The sequence below is a fragment of the Macaca mulatta genome, chromosome 14 (assembly GCF_049350105.2).
Source record: "Macaca mulatta isolate MMU2019108-1 chromosome 14, T2T-MMU8v2.0, whole genome shotgun sequence".
Classification (NCBI taxonomy): Eukaryota; Metazoa; Chordata; class Mammalia; order Primates; family Cercopithecidae; genus Macaca; species Macaca mulatta.
In genome coordinates this window covers 74,579,848-74,593,073 of record NC_133419.1, presented here as the reverse complement: position 1 = coordinate 74,593,073, position 13,226 = coordinate 74,579,848, and the positions used below count along the sequence as shown (strand labels likewise).

At 40.0% G+C, this 13,226-nt stretch overlaps 2 protein-coding genes across 14 annotated transcripts in view; one reads left to right on the top strand and one right to left on the bottom strand.

Annotated features, from left to right (window-relative positions):
* Nucleotides 1–12,136, bottom strand: part of PPME1 (protein phosphatase methylesterase 1) — a 90,645-nt gene extending 78,509 nt beyond the window's left edge. For 5 of the 7 annotated variants that reach the window (XM_077961368.1, XM_077961367.1, XM_077961366.1 and 2 more), the window contains exon 1: nt 11,893–12,136. Coding sequence is in view for 5 of the 7 variants with exons in the window: in XM_077961367.1 (XP_077817493.1) it covers nt 11,893–11,993 (101 nt within the window). In the remaining 2 variants the exon portion in view is untranslated. 7 annotated transcript variants of the gene reach the window in all.
* Nucleotides 12,137–12,411: 275 nt separating this feature from the next.
* Nucleotides 12,412–13,226, top strand: part of C2CD3 (C2 domain containing 3 centriole elongation regulator) — a 155,202-nt gene continuing 154,387 nt past the window's right edge. For all 7 annotated transcript variants that reach the window (XR_013404127.1, XR_013404125.1, XR_013404124.1 and 4 more), the window contains exon 1: nt 12,412–12,676. Coding sequence is in view for 3 of the 7 variants with exons in the window: in XM_077963779.1 (XP_077819905.1) it covers nt 12,622–12,676 (55 nt within the window). In the remaining 4 variants the exon portion in view is untranslated. The remainder of the gene's footprint in view (nt 12,677–13,226) is intronic.

Sequence of the window (13,226 nt, the reverse complement as noted above, 5' to 3'; positions counted from 1 at the left end):
CAAAAGGAGTTTACAATTAAGAAAATTAAACAAGCAGATCACAATCTTGTTGCTAGAATAGACGAAATACAGTATGTACAAGGCACCATCAATTTGTAAGATGAAAAGCTAAGAAAGAGAATTTGTAAGATGAAAAACTAAGAAAAAGAACTATCAAGTATGACACAATACTTTATCACTTAGAATTCATTTTACATTTTTTATATAAAAAAGAATTCATTTTGTGTTTCTACAGAAGAAACAGCTCTTTTATACTTATATAGATTCCTTATATATTACTTATGGAGACATATATATAACATACATAAATGAAAGCAGAATAAAAAACCTAAGGTATTCCTGACCATTTCTTCATAGTTCCACTCTCTTTTGAATCACTCGGACCAACAGTTTTCTGTGCCTCACAAGAATATTGGTGATGGAATGTTTCATACAACTAAACACCAGTTCATATGCCAGCTTTCAATTATTTAGAGCTATCTGACTTTTTTTTTTTTTTATTGTTTTGAGACAGGGTCTCCCTCTGTCATCCAGGCTGGAGTACAGTGTCATGATAATGGCTCACTGCAACCTCAACCTCCTAGGCTCAACTGATCCTCCCACCTCAGCCTCTCGAGTAGTTGTGACAATAGGTACACGCTACCATGCTTGGCTAATCTTTTAACTTTTTGTAGAGATGTGGTCTCACTATGTTGCCCAGGCTGGTCTCAAATTCCTGGGCTCGAGCAATCCTCCCACCCTGAACTCCAAAAGTGCTGGGATTACAAGTGTGAGCCACTACACCAGCCCTTACCTTTTTTTTTTTTTTTTTTTAGAGACAAGGTCTAGCTATGTTGCCCAGGCTGGTCTTGAACTCCTGAGCTCAAGCAATCCTCCCACCTCAGCCTCCCAAAGTGTTGGGATTACAGGCATGAACCACGGTACCTGGCCTCAGCCTTACTTTTGACTCTCACTTTAGGAATATTGCTTAACCCACCCGATTGAACACCCACGCCTCCTCACAAGCATTCAGTTCTTAGTGGTTAAAAGAGCACTCCAGTTATATCTCTAAGAAGTTCTCAACACCTATACGTTTTGTAAATTTTGATCCTGGTTTTGGTGTTCACTTATGTTCAGCCAATGAGAACCAAGTTAGAATTTTTATCTGACCAACAGCATTGTTAAGACACTATCTCCCAACGCTTTAGGAGGCTAAGGTGGGCAGATCCCTTGAGGTCAGGAGTTTGAGACCAGCCTGACCAACATGGTAAAACCCTGTCTCCACTAAAAATACAAAAATTAGCTGGGCGTGGTGGTGCACACCTGTAATCCCAGGTACTCAGGAGGCTGAGGCAGAAGGGTTGCTTGAACCTGTGAGGCGGAGGATGCAGTGAACAGAGATCGTGCCACTGCACTCCAGCCTGGGTGACAGAGTGAAAACTCTATCTCAAAAAAAAAAAAAAAGACATTATCATTTTAAATGTAAAAAAGAAATATATCTTAGAATTCAGGAAATACAGTAGGTTTCCATTAAACAGTTTTCCAATTTAAATAATATTTCTACACATATATCATCTCATTTTCTCCTCAAAAACTCTATGAGGCTAGCATTATTATCTACATTTAAAAAAAAATAAAGTCAAGTTTGCACCAGTTAAGCGGTAAGTAGTAAAGCCAGGAAAAGAAGCCTAGTTTGTTGATTTTAAAACCTACCTTCTTTCTACTATAAGACAGCAGAAATACAGAACTAACAGTATTGATACTGGGTTGGCAAACTACAGTCTATGGGAAATCCAGCCCACCACCTATTTTTGCATGGCCGAGGATCAGAGAATGATCTTTACATTTCTAAAAGGTGGAGGGTATGGGGAGGAGAGAGACTAATAACATGCGAAAATTATGTGAAATTCAAATTTCAGTGTCCATAAACTGTTGTTAGAACACAGACACATTCAGTTATATATTGTCTGTGGCTGCTTTCACTCTACAACAGCAGAGCTGAGTAGCTGCAACAGAGACTAACATGGCCCTCAAAGTCTAAAATACTATCTGGCTTTTAACAGAAAATGTTTGCTGATTCCTGGTACAATGACAGGTGCCACCAAAGGACACAAAATAGAAAAATCAGTGCAAGCTGGACTGACCAGAAAAAGCTTCAGGACTTTATTTTAAATGAATGTGTGCTACGTGTCCATTAAATTAAACTTTACAAAAACATTTAACTGTGTTACAATAGAAAGCACAAAGAAACAAAGGCCCTTGTACTACAGGAGCTCCAAAGTTTACTGAGGAAACACACAAAAATCTGCATAAAATTATCTTCGATAAGTCTGACACAGTAAACAGTGAAAAAGCACAATACCAATGCACAAAAATTGATGAGTGGAGATGCCAAAATTGTTATAGGTGCTCAGAGAAGAGAGAGCAAATGAATGAGCTAAAGTAGTCTGAAAGTGCTTCATCAGTTTTAAAGGATGGGTAGGACTTGAAAAAGTGAAGAAAATGGAAGGCATTGCCAGAAAAATAAACTTGGCAATTGTTAAGTGCAAGAAATACTTAGGAAATTAACACTGCTTAGGACATGACTTTGGAGCGCTATTAACCCTAGCCTTTAATGGTAGACTGCTTGCTCTGGTCCCTAAACTTGGTGAAGGTGCTTGAAAAATAGTCTTCACTCTTAAAGAATAAGTGATAATTGGGCAAGGGCAGAAAAACTGAATACTATAAAATAAGGCTAGTGTGAAAATAATTGCTAATTGACATTTGCTCTCTTATAATAATGAACTTGCTTTCAGGTTTGAGGAATCAAAGAGGAAGACACAAATTGTCAAATTTTGATAAAATAAAAGTAACAAGCCTGAATCTGTACATAACATGAGACCTATTACAAGCCTATTACAAGACGTATTAGAAGAGTTTCAACCACATAATTATTTTAAATCTCAAAGTAACATATTGTAAACACAATACATTTTACCTAAAAGTTGGTATTGAAATAGGGATTCTATTATTCTATGAAGTATAACCAATTTTAGGAAAAAGGGAGTATAGCCCCAGTTATACCACCTTAAGGCAACTGGTGGGGAAATAATGTTTTTCTTATAGTATGGGGTTAAATAGGCCAGGATTTGGGTTTCTCGTTCAGTTAGCACTAAAGTAGACAGCATTCTAGGCACCAACAAAATTCAGACGCAATTCCTACCCATATGAACCTCAACAGTTTTGAGGAATAGACAGTTGACCAATAATTACAATTCAGAGAACTAAGGAGAATAGAGAATGTTCTTCTTGTCTACAATGTGATACGCCTACTAGGAGATAATGACCAAAACCAACAAAATTATATGATCAAATCCCGAGGAAAGCCAGGAGAAAGGAGAGAAAGGGGAGAAAGGGAAGGAGGAAAAAACTTCCTTGCCTAGAGATCAAGGAACAAGAAATATGAGTTGTATGGTTTTACATGACTGTCTCAAATCTAAATAGGAATAATACATCAACATTTAGGCTGCATAAGTCTGTTAAGAGAGTTATTGATGAGTCATGAATGGGCACAGTAGCAGTCTTAATCACTGTTGTCATAAATTCTGTCAAAGTCTAAGAGTCTGGTAGTGGAGGCTAAATACTGAAGTTTAATTGCAGTCAGCTATTTAAATCAAGGCACCACTGTTTTTAAAATGTCCTTATTAGCAGTACTTTGAAGAGAATGGAAAGAAAGCAACCAGATGGCTGGCTGAGGGTTGTGGTAGGTCTGAAGTGTTCCTTACTCCAAGGCATGCCATTAAGCAGCAGACTTCAGGATTCTAAAAACTACATCATGAATCATGCTGTTAGAGAGCATCTACTCAAATCTTACTTTCATAAAGGAAACAACTAGGTGTTATTACGTACCAAGCAGGGTTTTGAACAGTACCATTGAAGTATTCTCATTTTAAGGTTACTCAGAAATACTAAATAACTTGCCCAGAGCCATTTTTGGTAGCACTGGAGCTTGGATTTGACTTTTTATTTTATAATTATTATTTTAGAGATAGGCTCTCATTCTGTCTCCCAGGCTGGAGTGCAGTGGCACGATCACAGCACACTGCAACCTCAAACTCCCAGGCTCAAGTGATTCTCCCATCTCAGTCTCTCAAGTAGCTGGGACTAACAGGTGTGCACCACCATGCCTGATTGTTTTGTTTTGTTTTAGTAGAGACAAGTTTTTGCTATGTTGCCCAGGCTGGGGAGCTTGGATTTAAACAAGTATGTCAGGTGCCGAAGTGTTCTTTCTTTCCATGATAATGAGGCCCAGGAAGAGAAAAATAACTGACCGGAGTCATACAACTTGTTAGTGGCAGAGAGGATGTCCACTTAAACCTGGAAAAAGTCCATGGCCAGAAACACACACAGAAGCATACAGGAAAAGGACTGATAAGTAAACAACTTCAGTCTTCTGGTGTGGTTTGAAATGATTGGAATTTTCAATATAATCTCTTATTCAATCTTCAAAATATATTGGTAGAAGGTACCTGAAACTGGTAACCAATGTTGTATTTGAAGAGTATCTAAGTGTGTGGCCACCCTCTTAATGGAACTATTAATTAAACGTTCCTTCTCTTAAAAAAAAAAATAAAAACAAAACAAAACAAAAAACTATTTCATAGTTTGAAGGAAAAAGTCTTTTTCCAAACAACTAGAGAAGTTTTCTCAAATCTGACATCAAGTAGCATAACAAGGAAGCCTCATTAGGTTTAAAATAAAACAAAAGAGCAAACTACCCAATTCTGAAGATACAAGAAGAAATGGATCTGCTGGCAATAAGTAACAGTGGAAAAATGGACTTTTACTCAGAAGTTCTGAAATGAATGTCAAGGGGCTCAAATCTGGCAATAAGGGGCAGGGGAGTTGGGGGTGGGATTATTACTTCCTATACTTACACTGCAATGAAAACAGTAGGGAAGTTGAAATCAGAAGATTAGGCTTCTCTACTTGTTAACCTCAGGATTTGGGGCAGATGCTGTTTATTCTCCATTTCAGACATTACCTGCCCACTTCCCACTCTTTCTTCCCTAACAAAATTGTGATGCTTTTGTTTAAGCAGCTAGTGGAGATCTCTTCTTGTCTCTCCTACAGTCCAAGGGAATGAACCAAAATTGGTCTAAACCAATCATAGTTAATCCCATTCCCTACTGCCAGTGATTGCTTTTAGGATGGTTATGCAAACAGTTCTGGACGAAAAGACTTAAGGGAAAAATCTGCTGGGGAGCTTGCATTTCTGGGAAAAAATTAAAAGACAAGCTTAGCTAGGAAAGGACTTTGGCCCCTGTTTCTTTTTATTTGTAAAGATAAGATAGAAGCAGAGTGGCAGCAGCCATCCTGCAACCATAAGATGACAAGCAAGAGAAGGAAAAGCCACCATTCTAAGGATGGCAAAAGAAAGGATGCAAAAAGCCTGGATCCTGAATGAAATTGTTTAGCAATTGAATGAACCCTGGAACATCCTATCAATAATAAATGTCCTTGTAGTTTAAACTACAGTAAACTGGTAACAGCAAATTAGATTATTTCACATCAATATAATGTTGCTGATTTGGGGATTTTTGCAGATTTAATTGTATTTAAACAGTAAATCTATTGAGTTTTACAATTATTTAAGAGTACTATGGAATTTAAGTAACATTAGATTGAATATAATTTAGGTCAATACTTGGAATCTGAAATATATTTCCTTCAAAAGGGATTCACACAAATTGAAAGATACCATATTTCTTCAAGGAACATTCGACATCATAAAAATGTTTATTCTAAATTAATGTTTGTATTTAGTAATCCCAATAAAAATACTGCCAGAATTTTTTTCTGGCACTAGGCTATGGGATTAGAAAGTTTATTTGTGAGGAAAGAAACAAGAGGAACGAGGAAAATCCTAAAAATGAATGAGGGGGAAACAACCTGTACCATCCATCAAAACATATTAATAAAGCCTCTAATTAAAAGTACAGTAGTGGCACATGAAAGAAACTCCACAGACCCAGATCTATATAGAAATTTGGCATATGACAAAGGTGTCATTTTAATCACTGAGGAAGAAGAATTTTTTTTTTTTTTTTGAGACCAAGTCTCACTCTGCGTCCCAGGCTGTAGTGCAGTGGCATGATCTTGGCTTACTGCAACCTTTGCTTCCTGGACTCAAATGATCCTCCCGAGTAGCTGGGACTACAGGCACACACCACCACACCCAGCTAAATTTTTGTGATTTTTGTAGAGAAGGGGTTTCACCATGTTGTCCAGGATGGTCTCCAACTCCCAAGCTCAAGCGGTCCACACACCTCAGCCTCCCAAAGTGCTGGGATTACAGGCATGGACTACTGAGCCTGGCCAGGACTATTTCTTTATTGTAGTGAAATTTACATAATGGGTAAAGGACTAAAAAATGTAATAAATGATGTTAAAACAACTACATAGCCTTTGCATAAAAATAAAATTTCTTCTGTTCCTCACTTTGCGTATCAAGATAAACTTCAAATGGATTAAAAAAAAAAATGGCCAGGCGCGGTGGCTTACGCCTGTAATCCCAGCATTTTGGGAGGCTGAGGTGGGTGGATTACCTGAGGCCAGGAGTTCAAGACCAGCCTGGCCAAAATAATGAAACCCCGTATCAACTAAAAATACAAAAATTAGCTAGGTGTGGTGGTGCATGCCTGTAATCCCAGCTACTCAGGAGGCTGAAGCAGGAGAATCGCCTGAACCCAGGAAGTAGAGGTTATAGCAGGCCGAAATCACGCCACTGCACTCCAGTCTGGGTGACAGAGCAAGACTCTATCTCAAAAAAAAAAAAAAAAAAGACATCATACAGGCACCAGGAAAAAATATAAATGATTCCTTTATAACCTGAAAAAAGGAAAAGCCTCTCTGTGACTCAAGAGCCAGAAGCAATACATGCTGGGGGGAAGGGAGGATGCTAATGAGTAAGGAGTTTATGGGAGGATGAAAATGTTCTGCAATTAGTGGTGACAACTGTACAACCGAGTGAACATACTAAAAATCACTGAATTGTACTTTTAAAAGAATGAATTCTATAGCATATAAATTGTAACTTAATTTTTAAAAAATCTAATGAAAATATTAAAAAACCCAGAAATACTGGGATTTGATTATTTTAGTAACTCAATCTGTGACCTTGAGCAAATCACTTCACTTTGCCCTTTACTTCCCCATCTGTGTGAATAGCTCATTAAAGCCTTCCTAAGAGGCCCGATAACCATAATAAATTTAAGAAGATGGATGAAACACTATCTATCAGATATGAATAAACATACAGCTCATGGGGACAAAAAAGCTGATAACATAAGAAATTGAAAGGAGAGCTTCCATATAAACTATGAACCTTCTTCACAGTTCTCAATCTATAATTATCTACTAGCTATCATTCCTTAAGAGCTTATGTGTCAGGAACTATAAGCGCTTTTTATGTATTATCTTATTCTCACAGCACTCTAAGGTAAGCAGAAGTATTCTCATTTTAGAGATAAGAAAACAGACGATGAGAAGCTGAATGACTTGACCAATGTAAATACCTAAGTTGGGCTTCAAACTTAGATCTATGTCACTTCAAATACCAAACCCTTCAATGCACGCCATAAAAAGAACAATAGACCAAAAATATGAAGTCCTGGGTTTGAATGCTGTTCCTGCCATGTAATGATTCTGTGATCTTAGGCAAGTCAGTGAACACTTCAGTTTTTTCATTTATTAAAATATTAACTCCTGCCCTAGTTTACCTCATAGAATATAAAAAGGGATGACTATATACATGTCAGTTAAGTCACTACAGAAGTGGGTATGCTAGCATACATCCTCAGTCCTACCTACTCAAGAGGATGAGGTGGGAAGACTGCTTGAGCCCCCGAGTTTGAGGCTGTAATGCACCAAGATCACACCTGTGAAAAGCCACTATACTTCAGCTTGGGCAACACAGCAAGACCCTATCTCTTACAAAAGAAAAAGAAAAAGGAATGTAAGAGATAATTATAGAAAAGCTGTTTTGTTTTTTTTTTTTTTGAGATGGAGTTTCGCTCTTGTTGCCCAGGCTGGAGTGCAATGGCGCGATCTCGGCTCACCGCAACCTCCGCCTCCCGGGTTCGAGCAATTTTCCTGCCTCAGCCTCCCAAGTAGCTGGGATTACAGGCATGTGCCACCACATCAGCTAATTTTGTATTTTTAGTAGAGATAGCGTTTCTCTATGTTGGTCAAGCTGGTCTTGAACTCCCGACCGCAGGTGATCCGCCTGCCTTGGCCTCCCAAAGTGCTGGGATTACAGGCATGAGCCACTACACCTGGCCGAAAAGTACAACTATTGATAAACCAAAAACATGTTGAATAATGAATGGATTTAATATTTTATAGTTCCTCTAATAGTAATAGTATATACGAAAGCAGTGACTTTCAAAAGATACTTCTCTCAAGCACACCAGGGGTGCAAAACAAATAGGGATCTCAAATCTACTTTAGTCAGAGTAGCTCTAAAAGCTTGAATAAAGTTCAAAACCACTATGTTTTTGGCAACATCCATTGGCATCTATTAAAAGGAACAGTGACACCAGGATTTCAGGCCTTACCCAGGAGAAAATATTGGTGTACTGAAAAGCGAATGGATTCTAGAGACTAAACTTAGATTGAATCCTGATTCTGGTACATACTAGTTGGGTGACTTTTAATCTCTGAATGTCTTTACCCATAATGCAGGAAAATATTCACCTTGCAGGTCTGTGCACACATTAAATGACATAAAGTTACCATTACAATGTCTGGCACACAGTACTTACTTTAAAAATTGCTATTATTAAATTATCCAACGATACTTTGGAATTACTAAATCTAATCTGAAAAACTGAATTATGAAAACTCACCAACTCAGAATATGCACCCTGAATATGCAAACATGCCTAAATAATGTTTAGTGAAATGTTCATGAAAAATAGTTGAAAGAGTAAGCCACACAAGAGACTATCAAGGGAACAGGACTAACTTGTGAGTAACAGATAGAGTGGAAGAATAGAAGTTAAGAAAAAAGCAAGTATAAGGAGACATAAAGAATGCTTTGAAATTGGTGTGAGACTTCATAAATTACAACTGACTGAAGAAAAAGACTGAATCCTATATTATATGCAAAGGAGTAAGATACACAACTCAAATTAAGTATTCCCAGATGACAATTATGACTTCAAAATACACAATGGGTCTCACAGTCAAGAGACCCAAGTCCTAGTCCTTAACAGCCCCACCGCTAAGCTTCTAGGGTGCTTTAGGAATATTTGAGTCTCAGTTCCCTCATTTATTAATACATTCCCTTACAGAATACAGAACTCTCTGAATATTCAGTTCCTCAACTACATGATGAAGTGGTGAAATGATCCATGTCTATGCTCTCTTTCAGCTTTATGATTCTAAGGAGAAAGAGAATCTGCATTATTACTACCATGAGACTTAGATGAAGCCTGCTTATGTACCAATAAAGTAGAAAAGAAAAATACGGGAAAATAAGCCATTTGAGGACCACACAAATATTCACCAATACTACCATATTTTTGTGAATTTTCTTCACAATACTACCATACAGAAAGGCCTTTCTAAAGAACTTTCTTTTCCAGGATAAGCAGTTACCCTAAACCAAGAAGACCAAAGCATCTATTTAAAAAGGTAAGTTGTCCAGGCATGGTAGCTCAATCCTATAATCCCAGTACTTTGGGAAGCCAAGTGGGGCAAATCACTTGAGGCCAGGAGTTCAAGACCAGCCTGGCCAACATGGTGAAATCCCATCTCTACTAAAAATACAAAAATTAGCCGGGCATGGTGGTGCACGCCGGTAATCCCAGCTGCTTGGGAGGCTGAGGCACATGAATCACTTGAACCCAGGAGATAGAAGTTGCAGTGAGCCAAGATTGTGCCACTGCACTCCAGCCTGGGCAACACAGCGAGACCCTGTCTCTAAAAAAAATAAAATGAAAAGTAATACAAAATAAAAACGATGAATTACTAACAATTATACAATCTTCTAATCAGCAGATTTTCCTTTTATTTTCTCTCAGTATTTTCACCCAGTTCTTCAATCTTCAGAGAACTTGTTTTGACAAAATGAGAAGCTGAGCCCTAATTAAACTTATCTAAAGAATGTATAATTATTAAAAATCTGATTTTCTTATGTATTTGTATAGAAGAGTGCTGGTATACTGAAAGATCAAATTGTAGTTTAAGAAAGGCAGCAATGAAGATATATAACAATTAATGTTACATTAATATTAAACTCCAGGTTAATTTTCCCAAATAATGTTATGGGTCAGTTTCCAAATTCTCTTTATTCATGTTATAGTCCAACTTTTCGATCTTCCAAAGTCAAAATAATCTTCACTTTACCTTCTATGTAGCCTTCTACCTCCTCTATTGTGCGTCCATCTCTCTATCTCCCCCTGCTAAGGTTTTCTCCTTTTTCTACTGTATATCACAGCAGGTCTCCACTTCAATTCTTAGTTTCCTTCCCTGGTTTTTCCAATTGTTCTTCCCATTCCTTTACCCCACTGTTTTATAGGATTCTCCTTTCTTTTCATCCCTAGGACTTACTGTCACAGTACTGCATCTCCTATTCTCGCTTCTTTTGGTAAGTTTTTACACACATTACTTCTTCAGAACCTAAGGTTTCTCTTCTGTAGTCCTTTTTCAAAGAATATTTATCAATTCATCTCTAGAATCCCAAATATACTCTTGAGTCCTCATACCTAAGTATCCTTCCTACTCCTTTTCTCTTTACAGTCACTAATTCCCAGAATCCTGTCTGAAACTACAAATATCCCCTCAAAACCAAATGCCTATTCAATTGTCTCCACTTTCCAGCAATTATCCCATGTTCACCTCATTCTTTGTCCTCGGCCCAAGTATCCCCTAACCTGGCACAAGCCATTTAATGATCTAAAATTCCAAAGCCTATCTCTTCAACATGGCTCTCCTCTCTTTCCAGCAAACTGTTTCCCTAACTCCCAATGCTTCACTAATTCAAAGTCTTAGGCCAGTACATTGCTTCCCTCAGATCTATTAGCCCCGCAAAAACTGATTGCCCAAATCTTCCTCTAAGCTTCCCAGACCTTACAACTGCAGCACTTCCATTCACCAAACCGCATTTATAGTTATTTCTCAATCTTTAGAGCCTATGGTCACTTTGCAAATTCTTCAGTCCTCTCCTTCTTCTCTCTCCCTTATCCTGTCCAGCTTCTCAGCACATTCCTATTACCCTTAACAATCTTCATGGCTATATTCTCCACCTTACCTTAGGCCTACTCCCCAAACTTTCTCATTCTCCCTTAAGAGGCCTAATCTCACCTCTCATTCCCTGACTCTGTCTTTAGACCTCTGGGAATTATCTAGAATCGTCTGCTTCCTAGTGCTCCTCTTTCGTTCTCCAACCCTGTCCAACTCCCTAAGCTTTTCTACTATCTAGTTCTCACAGTATACATATTAGAACTTTTACAATATCCACTCCTCCCAAACCTTTTCTTAGTTGTTGCCTCAATTCCCCTCAACTTTTCTCTCGGTCATTCCCCATTTCCCTCCACCTTCCCTGGCCGATTTTCCTCCACCTTTGTCACCTTTTTCTAAACCTCCTTCATTCTGGAGGTGATTCTCAGTTATGTTAGTCTCTCAGCTTCCCCAACCTTTGCCTCATTCCCCTCTCCCTCCAACAACATTATTTTTCCTCCAGTTTCTATTGACTTGGCGCCTCCCCTAGTTCCCCAATCTGCCTTCTACTCCATCTAAATATCTCCAGGCCGCCGCCAACATCTTCTCCTATCGGTAGACTCCTTCCCCGTGCCTCTCTGAACGCTCAGAGCCACCATTCTCCAATGGCCGGGGCCTGGCCCCTAGGTAGGAGTATGGGTCACGTACCCCATTCGCATCTTGGCTCCGCTCTGACTGCCCCCACTGCCGGGTAGAGGTGGGCGAGAGGGAAGGCGGCCGAGGTGCATGCTCTTTTCGAGGGCCGACATCAAGGAAAGGCTGCACGCACGTAGTCAAACAGTAGGCGAACCTTCGTCCCACGTTGAGTGTGGCCCAACCGGTCACGACTCGCTCCCCTAACGACGCCCAGTCGCCTTTGGACAGCACCCAGCTACCGGTAGCACCGCCTACCGCCCACCGGCTCTGCAAACTCCACCCACTCGCTTCAGCACTTCCACCGGAAGTGCGCAACAGCCCTCACACAAAGGAAGCTGGGTAACAGAGTCTGCGAACTCCGCAGACTCCCAACTGGAAACCCGACAACTTTCACCGGAAAGAGGAGCCGTCTTCAGGGCAATGCACCCTGGGCAATGGAGTCCTCAACGGGCGTATCCGTATGCGCTTGCGCAGCCGGAGGCGCCCCCAGCCAACCCCGCAGAGGTATTGTAGCAAAGCATCCTGGGTATTGTAGTCTATTGGCGGGAAGGCGTCTTGGCGCCTTCTCTTCCCACTGTTTTCCGGAGACTGTTAGAGGAAGAGTGGCTTTTCCCTGCCTCCCAGGCTGCCCAGCGGCGCCGGTTGCCGGGGAACGCAGGCGCCGTGGGGAGGGATGGCGGGAGGCGGCTGCTTAGGTGGTGGAGACAGAGTTGTGCTGATGAAGAAGAGCTCGGGCTCATCATGAAGCAACGTAAAGGCCAAGGGCCTGGGGGCAGCCGTGGGCGCAAAAAAAGAGGTAACCCGAGCGATCAAAGATTGAGGAAAGCGTTAACAGGGGAGCAGGGTGTAAGGAATTTTAGGGAGACCCCCACCCCCGCTGGATAAACAAGAAAAGGGACGTAAGAAGGGAAATAGCCAGGGGACCAGAAGGTTAAAAGGAAGGGCAGTTGGCCCTCCAGAGAATAGAAAGGAATTAGGGGCTGGGGTAGGGGCCACAAAGTGGTGATTAATGAGATGGAGGTTACCGGTGGGATGACTGTAGAGGAGAAGAGCAAACAATAATAGGATTGGTTTTGATAACGAAGTGAAATGTATGTGTGCGAGTAGCTTTAGAGGTCCGCAGGGACAGGAAGAAACATAAATTGGCAAAGGGATGATATCATTTCTTGTGTGATTGTGGACAAGAATCACGTTTTATACATTACTGAATGACCAAGGATTAGTACAAAGCAGGACTCGGTAAATGTTTGTTGAATGAATGAAGCATGAAGGACTGGCTATGAGCAGGAGTTGGGGAAAAAATAATTGTAGAGTATAGAGCGGGGAAGAGTGGGGAATGACAAGTG